The sequence below is a fragment of the Pogona vitticeps genome, chromosome 3 (assembly GCF_051106095.1).
Source record: "Pogona vitticeps strain Pit_001003342236 chromosome 3, PviZW2.1, whole genome shotgun sequence".
Lineage (NCBI taxonomy): Eukaryota > Metazoa > Chordata > Lepidosauria > Squamata > Agamidae > Pogona > Pogona vitticeps.
The window spans coordinates 65,476,640-65,485,407 of record NC_135785.1 but is presented as its reverse complement, the minus strand read 5'-3'; the positions used below and the strand labels follow the sequence as shown (position 1 = coordinate 65,485,407).

The 8,768-nt window shown below is 37.4% G+C and overlaps 1 protein-coding gene across 1 annotated transcript in view; it reads right to left on the bottom strand.

The window, feature by feature from the left end:
* Positions 1–2,529: 2,529 nt before the first annotated feature.
* The window catches only part of CCDC172 (coiled-coil domain containing 172), a 49,104-nt gene continuing 42,865 nt past the window's right edge, over positions 2,530–8,768 (bottom strand). Inside the window, exon 8 of the mRNA XM_020779977.3 lies at positions 2,530–7,332. Within this exon, the coding sequence (XP_020635636.3) occupies positions 7,297–7,332 (36 nt within the window). The 3' untranslated portion in view covers positions 2,530–7,296. The remainder of the gene's footprint in view (positions 7,333–8,768) is intronic.

The following is an 8,768-nucleotide window of genomic DNA, read 5'->3' as shown; positions in this document are numbered from 1 at the left end:
TGCCTCACTGCCTAATGGGACAGCCAGCCCTAGATGAGAGGATAGTCCTTCTTATTGCTCGAATTGTCTCTGAGAACTAGCTTGCATGTGCTTTTTCTTAATTCCTCCTCGGTACTTTAAAAACATAAAATACTGACAAGATGCTTATACTGTTTGTATTAAACCATAAAGAATTTTTTTTATCATCTGTTAAGACTTGTGTTTACAAATTTGCTTGTGTTTATCAATTAGTGTTGTATAGTACATGTAGAATACACAATACCTGAATGTATCAGTTACAACTTACTGTTATACAGAACATAATTTCTGATTTAGAACATTCTTTGTCAGTTTCCCTGGTACTCTGGATTTCTGCCTCCTGCTTTATCATTAGTCTTTAGCTCTATCACTAAGCTTTCATGGATAAGTGGATTCTTGAAGGGGAGGGGTGTAAACAAAAAAGCTTTGACTTCCATTTCTTCATGGATATTTTGTTCCACAAAACTGCTGTTGGCCTACTTTAAAGATAGCTTTTCAGATTTAAGCCAATGAGAGCTGCCGTATTTCCATAAACAAAGTTATTAAGAAACATCATTAGTAACCTTTCCAAGTTTCATACAAATGTAACAGGAGGAAGACCATAACAAGCAAAAAGCCAACCAAAGTTTATTTAACCACCCTTTTTTGGTCTCTGTTCTTATAACTAGAATTACAGAGTACTGACAGAAGGGCTATGGATCTCCACTAAAAATGATATAGTTTAGAAGCTGCTTTTAATAAAATTTGTTGTTTAAAGTGCACATGATGGAAATGTCTCTATTCCTTGGTATTTTGCCTTTTCCTTTCTGCAAAGGTCCCAAAATGAAATGTGGTGCAAGATATGATAAAGGAATATAATTTAATTCTGGAGAGAGCACTTATGACAAATATAGCACATTGGGTGTGAAAAGGAGATGGATGGTTTATTCTACCTTTGAAAATTTTGTCCTGCTTCTCAGTTCTTCAAAATAGCTTAGAAATAATAAACCATTTAGCACATGCACAATGAAACTTTTTTGCAGTATTCACTGTATCTCTGAAAGAACAAAATTTTGCCATGCACCTCCTTTATTTGAATAAATCCTTCATATTTCAGAGGTTCTTTCATGAATCAATGAAAGCACAAGAAAGTGAAAGAGCCTCTTCCATGTTTTCCTCATTCATTTCAACACAAGAATTCTGTCCCTACTGATAAAGTTGCTTAAGTCCTAAATATTTTGAGTCCAAGATATGAAAAAGACAACCTCCTGCTTTACGAGCCTACCCACTTCCTGGGGAGAAAGAAAGAGAGAGAGAGAGAGAGAGAGAGAGGGAGGGAGAGGGAGAGGGAGAGGGAGAGGGAGAGGGAGAGGGAGAGGGAGAGATCTCCATTTCCCCTCTGACAACAGGATTTCATTATGTGTTCATTAGCAATCAGCCTTGCAGATTAAGCTTTTGGGTTTTATTTTTCTGATCTCTCTTTTGTGGAGTTCAAAGAGAATGAAAATACTCAGTGGTTTAGGTATCTGGCTGCAGAGCCAAAGGCTGGAAGTTCAAATCCCCACTGTGCCTCCTTGACAGAGACTGGACTCGATGATCCATATGGTCCTTTCCAACTCGGCAGTTCTAAGATGATGATAATTCTTTGCAAATAAAAATGGATAGGCACAGGTATAGCCAAAACTTATTATATAAAGAGAGGTTGTTGTCAGGAGGTAGCCTCTGAATTTTGATTTATTTGTCCCAATTATCTGATACTTCACTGGAATTGTTAAAGCAGAGTGTTGTGGATACCAGAGCTTAGGATTCACACATCAAGCAGGACTGCTTACTCCATGGTCTGCTAGCAAGGATCCTTCCAACTTTGTGACTCTAATTAAAGACAAACAAGAATTTTACTCTGATAGCAGAGGGAGGGTTTGATATTTTTTATGCGTAGGTGACCATATTTTAGGGTCTGCTGGTCTTTTACAGCAATATCTTTGGGTAGTGCATGAATAAACTATACTGGGTTCAGAATTTAATGTTTATATAGCTCAATCCACTAGATGGTGCAGAAATCCTCTTTCCTCTTTGACAGGAAAATAGGCTTGTTGAAATATTTCTGCTCTGAAGCCAGAAACAAATGCTAGAGATGGTCTGCAGTTAGAGCTGAAAGCAGGCTAATGTTGCTGAAACATGACTGAGGCAGTTAAATCAGCCTTGAAAGGAATGCTGGTTAAGCCCTGAGGACCATCAACAAACAAATCAATAATTTGCATATTCCCAAAGACGTTCCTACTGTGGCGCTGAAGAGCTTGTCTATACTGATAATCTGTTCCACTTTTCTTGTGCCCATGATACTGGTATTGCTCCTACTGTCACATGATGTACGTCTGAAAGTGGAGTCAAGAGTCAAAATGGGACAAAAGACCTTATTTTCCAGGGTTTTTCAGACCACCAAAACCTGCCAGTGTATATTTGCTCTGCTTTATGCCAGTGCACGATCTTATCATGTAGACATATATTGTCCATGTGAGTGGATGCAACTACAGTACTGGGATCATCTATCCAAATCTGCAACAAAAGATACCAGAATGATTCCAAACAACCCTGGAATGATCAGGGCCAGCACCATCGTGTGCACGAACCTTCAAATTTTTTAATTATTTAAGGATTTTCTTCTTGTAATTATGGACTATCTCTAGCTTTGCTTCTTGCTTGAGGGATGGGGCTTAAACATGCTTTTATTTTTTGGACAGTTGCACATAGCAGATAAACATAGTAGGTTTCTTTGGACAAAGGAAAGGGCTGATATTTTCTACCTGTGTGCAGCACAGTATGGCTGGACCTGATTTTGCATAGGAACAGAGACAGTTTGGAAAGAAAAATAAAATTTAAAAGCTCTCTTTTTATTCTTACTAAAAACACAAGTTTGTAGAAATGTACCTACCAGACAATTGACAAATAAACAATATAGATCCCGGCTGTGAAAGCCTTCGTGAATACAAACAACATATTATTTGCTACAAAAAGCCTTTACTGTCATATCTGTTTTTTTAAAATGCTAATTACAATGTAACAAAACAAAGTCTGAGAGAGAAAAATTAAAGGAGAAAAGCAGTTTGGCAAAAAAGTAAACTGTCCCCAAGAAAATATATCTGTAAATTTGTGTTATTTTTGAATTCTTCAAAACTACCTCTAATAAATATTGCAAAAACCGAAGAGTTAAAGTACAGCAGGCTGCCATATTCTAAATCTCCATTCAAAGCCTCCTGCTTAGCACAGCAGATTCATACCAGCAGAGCTGATCCTTCTGATAGCCTGGTCTCAAGCCAGCTGTGGTTTTATACAGAAGAACCAATAAACAAACTGGAAGCAAATGCAACAAATAGAAGGCTGATGTACTGTGGTCTGTAAATGCACAGCAAACAGCATCTGGCCGTAGTTTTTCACACTAGCTGCTATTTCTGAACACTGTTCAAGGGCAGCTCCACACCACAGGTTGTGATAATCTAAAACTGGCAGACCTATCTTTTTCCAGAAAGGAGTATCAGCTGAAGCTGGGCAAACATGTATGGCCATAGCTGCCACCTGAACATAAAGAAATGGCCGTAAGCTGTGTATCTTAACTTTCATAGCAAGTACAACACTTTTCATTAATTGCTTGTATCCCTAGTCCCAGTTTAGAAGGTGGGAGTAGGCAATCTCCTACAGACATCTTGAAGAAATGAAATCCTATTACATCAGAGCGGTGCTTTAGAATTAAAGGATTTTGAACCCAGAAATTTATTCTGAGTACCATAACTAAAAGGGATCTCAGCCATTCCACACACAAAAATCTACTCCATTTTTTAGCAGCATAAATGGGTGATGGAGGAGAGAGTGGCGGTGAGACATTTTGATGCTGCTATTAAGTTAATGGAAATCAGAACGTTGCTGATCTACTGCAAAACACTCAGACTTCCCAGTAAACCTAAATCTACCTTCTGCCTGTCTTGGCCATACCCAAGAGCCCAACAGCCCCTCTGCATTGCAATTTAGAGCACATTCAGTCAGGTATATCTATACCCAAAGTGGTGTCTCCCATGATACCAGAGTGTGTCCAAAACTATACCATGGCAGATGACAACAAATGCTGCTGAGAGGTCCAGCAGAAATAACAGGAACATGCCTCCTTGGTCCATCAGCTAGACAATGTGTGGTGAGATCTAATCATTATTTCTTCAGCAGTGGTATTACAACTGCCTCTGTCAGAATGATGGGGAAAAAAATCTTTCCCTAAAGGAATTACTCAACCACTCAGTTGGTCAGTCTTTCTCTGACTCCATTGATCACTCAGAAAGGAAGTGGATGGCTTTACCCTTCCAAATAGCAAGTCCATATGCTGTGCATAACACTTGTCCCATTAAACTAGGCAAGCAACTAGCTCAGTCACCACCACAGAGCCTACTCTTTAAAAACATTATGTACTATATTCACATGCTTGGGAGATGAGAATCTGCCATGTAGTATAGCTATCTCCCCTTCCAATAGTAAGATTATTTCCTTCTATTTATTGTGTAAGAAAAAAGGTGTTGCAATTTAAAGAGGACTTGCTGGACTGTCACACAGTAAGATTACATTGCATTCACTGAAAGTTTCTGATTCCAGAATTCAGGGCATATAATAATGTACTCAAGTTACAGGAAGCCAAATTTCATTTTAATATCAAGAAAAACTTCTTAAATATAAGCGTAGTACAACAATAAAACCAATTACTTAGGAGACAGTAAATGCTAAAACACTGGAGGTGTTCAAGACAAACATGGATACCCATCTGTCAATATACTTTGACTTAGATTGCTGCAATAAGCAGCAGGTTGGACACAAATGGTTTTATAAGCCCCATTCTAATTATATTATTCTGTGATAAACTCTCAAAAGAATCTTACCCAAAGTACAGTATTAAATACTAGCGTGTGATTCCATAATATATTTCTTTTATTATTTAAATTCATGCAGAACTGGAATTTTATTATTTATGATAAATTGTTATTCTTTGTTGTTGCTGAATCATGTGTGCTTGGAAAATAGTACTCTATGCCTCTGTCAAAGAATGTAACATTTCATTTAGCTACAGTATACCTACACCCGGCTCTTCAAACTTCTCTTTATCATTTTGGGGACCAGGAACTGCACAAAATGAACATAGTGGTGATAGAATGAATGTGCACACTTGGGACTTGCAGCATCTGTCACTACTAAATATGTAACCCCTCACCTTCACTACGGGTTAGGTTTATGGTTAGGTATGTGCGCAGGCTCATCCCAGTCCAGAAGAAAGGGGGTACTTCACACTCAGCTTGAGTCCAGTGAAATTTAGACATTGATGCAACATACACAGAATAATCTAAGTTTGCATCTGGATGTATCTCATATTAATCCAGTCTAACACTGTACCAAATACCAAACAGGAGGTCTGTTAATCCATATCTAGTGTATAACATGCAACAAAGGTGGGGGAAGGGAGAGAAGGGGAAATGTAGTAAATTATAGAGGGAACATCAAAATAGGACATTATTAAACTATTTATTTTACATTTGATCCAAAGTATCCTTTTTATCTTTCCTTTTGCTTGTCAAAGTAAACTTTTTAAGTATTTTCTTCATTTGCAAGGGTCTGCTTAGATTATTGATGTTCTTCATCATTTTTACACAATGAAATCTTCTGTGTATTATTTATAGACAGTTTACTCTTCCCAAGATATCTGGTGTTTTGCTGATAATCACATATATTCATATCAATTTGAAAATGTTCTATTCTTCAGCATTCTAATTAAAAATCACATAAAATCCATCTTTTCTGTCCTCATTATTTCAAGGATTTCTCATTTTTGATTTAAATATTCCATATGCACACATACACAAACTTTGTGCATGAATACATAAAATCAGGCTCTGAGTGTTCCATGGATGTGATTATGGTGACTAATTTGAACATTTTAATATAAAGCAAAACATTATAAATGAAATGTACCCTTTGTTTTAACCATAATCCTGTTTTATTTCTGTGCCCCTGAGTGATTTGTTTAGCTCAATATGATTTATATCGATCAATTTTACATGATAGGGAAGGCTTTATTTCATTTTGTGGTTATATGGCCACATGAAAAAAAAATCAGATTTGCTTCTGGCTATCCTACTTATAAGCTCTGGCTCCATTTCTTGATGCTTCCTTTGAAACATAGAAGATAATACTAATTTGTCTTTGCACTGCATATAAATAGGAAAACATGATCACTAGTTTTATTTCTGTTCCCAGGATGATCTCTCACTGGTAAAGGCACATAATTTGGGACACAGTGACATGAAAGCCATAAATACATTACAAACCAAAATTGAACTGTTAGAAGTCAGTCTTCCCAACATGACCTGCATACATAGCCTTCAAATTCTTTCACAGTTTCATTTTCAGAACTAGAAACGTAGTTGACTGATGAAAAGATATTTGAAGTCTGAAAAGCTAGTGAAAACACTTTTGCTCAACCAGTGAAAAATTTCTGTGGAAAAATATGTATTTATGGAAAAGAATAATACATACTAAAATAAAATGATCAGTTGTAATAACAGTGAATATTAAATGATTATTTAATATTTTTATATATAACAAAACAGATCAAAAATGAGCACTGAAGATTTTGTGAAAATGAGATAAACTTTCATCTGAACAGTGCCATTAATCAGAAATAATTAAACATTTCAACCTTAGTTGGAACTTCTAAACAACGGAGTGAAATAAAATCCACATCAGCTACTAAAAAACCAAAACGGTGTCCAGTTTCATGGGCAACCATGACTGTCTGGTAACATTGCCTTAGAGTTATTGCTGTAATCTACCTTTCCCAGTTAAACACACAAACATACTGAGAATACACTAGACTGGGTTTTTTGTATGCTGGAACTTACATGTAGAACTATTATGTGGAATTGTCAACCTCTACAAGAGATGGTGATTGACAGACAGACAGACACAGAGAGAGAGAGATATACATACATACATACATACATACATACATACATACATACATACATACATACATACATACATACATACATACATACATTTCCAAAAAATAATTTATTTATAGTTGCCAGAAAACTGTGCTAATGAATAGCCAAAAGAAAAGATACAATATATGTTGTGAAAAACAGACTCCCTTCTTTTGCTACCAGGAAAAATAGAGGATGATAGATTTAACAACAAAGACTTACAAAAGTAGCATTTTTCCAAATACTACAAAGACTTGTTTCAGTGACATTTGAATCAACCCTCCATATGTTACTTATGTGAGTGAAGGTTTTTTTGTAACAGTTTCTGCAACAAAAGAAAAGAAAAGAACTATGGAAAATAACTAACTGTCAGCGTGTTCTCTGTTCTTTACTGTGAGGATGCAATAACTCTGAAGAAACAACAACTTTGGTATTTGCAAACACATGTTTGGACCATTATAACATAGAGAGCAAAGTGAATAAGGAGAAACAAAGAGCAAATGGCTGTTTTTATTCTTTTGCTACCAATCCCTCCCTCAAGAGTCTTTTACCACCATTGAAAGTCTTGAAAGTTCTCCCACCTGCAATTGTATTTTTCCCTTTATTGCTAAAATAACATTGGGTTGGTGGGATTTGGAGACACAGCCAGCATAAAAAAAAGAAATGAATCCAGTTCTTTCTGTGTCACCAACCCAGGGCTCTGATGTACGGCCAGTGTATAGGCTAAGGTACCCTACCTTGGACTATGACTAATGGGCCACTCCCATAAGTATAACATATGACCTAACAGTTTTTCTACATGTAACAAACCTTTTGGGACACAGCAGTCACCAGGAGATGTTTCATTCATGTGATAATTGTCCAGACAATCCAAGAGATGAGGTTCCAGCTATCTTTTTGAATCAGCAAGAGATGTACATTTAGAGGCACACAGAAGAGCACTTTGTATATGCATATAAACCAGTGGAGGCAAAACTTTTTCAGCTCGAGTGCCCAAAACAAGGGGTGGGGAAGAAACCAGTGACTGCCATGCCGCCCAGAAGACCAGAACTGGAACAGGAAGTGGCAGTTTCAGGGGGAATCATGGGGATGGACAGGAAGTTAAAGGGGAATCATGGGTAAGGACAGGAAGTTAAAGGGGGAATCATGGGGACAGACAGGAAGTTAAAGGACAGAGAACAGGAAGAGAAAGGGGGAATCCCAGCTGCAGCCACTTCGAAAGGTTTGTCGTGTGCCAGAAGAAAGGGCTTCACGTGCCAGCTGTGGCACGCGTGCTGTAGGTTTGCCATCACTGATATACGTAAACTGTTCTCCCCAACAAATGGCCAAATGTGCAAAACTTGGCAAAACAGTACAATGGTACTGAGTATTACAGAGCAAGATATTTTCCCTTATTAATTCTAACTAGAGGGATTGTTTACCTGCCAGACACAGATGGCTGCAGCACCTGAAGGTGGAAGTGGGCAAAATAACACTGGAACAACTAGTTGGGATACACTTCCATTGTGTTCAAATGTTTCCAAGGACAAGCCGGATCTCCAGGTCACAATCTGGTAAGACTAGATTGCAGGTGGGAGAACTTTCAAATCCTAAACCCAAGGATGTTTTGTAATTCAACTCTGATGCAATATGGCTACCAAACCTGGCAAGATGGCCTCTTGCGGTGGATGTGAACTGTCTTTTTCACTCTTCATCTGCCTGCCATCTATCTTTTCTATCGATTCTTAAAGGAATATCTGGAGAATGCCAATTTGCAATATC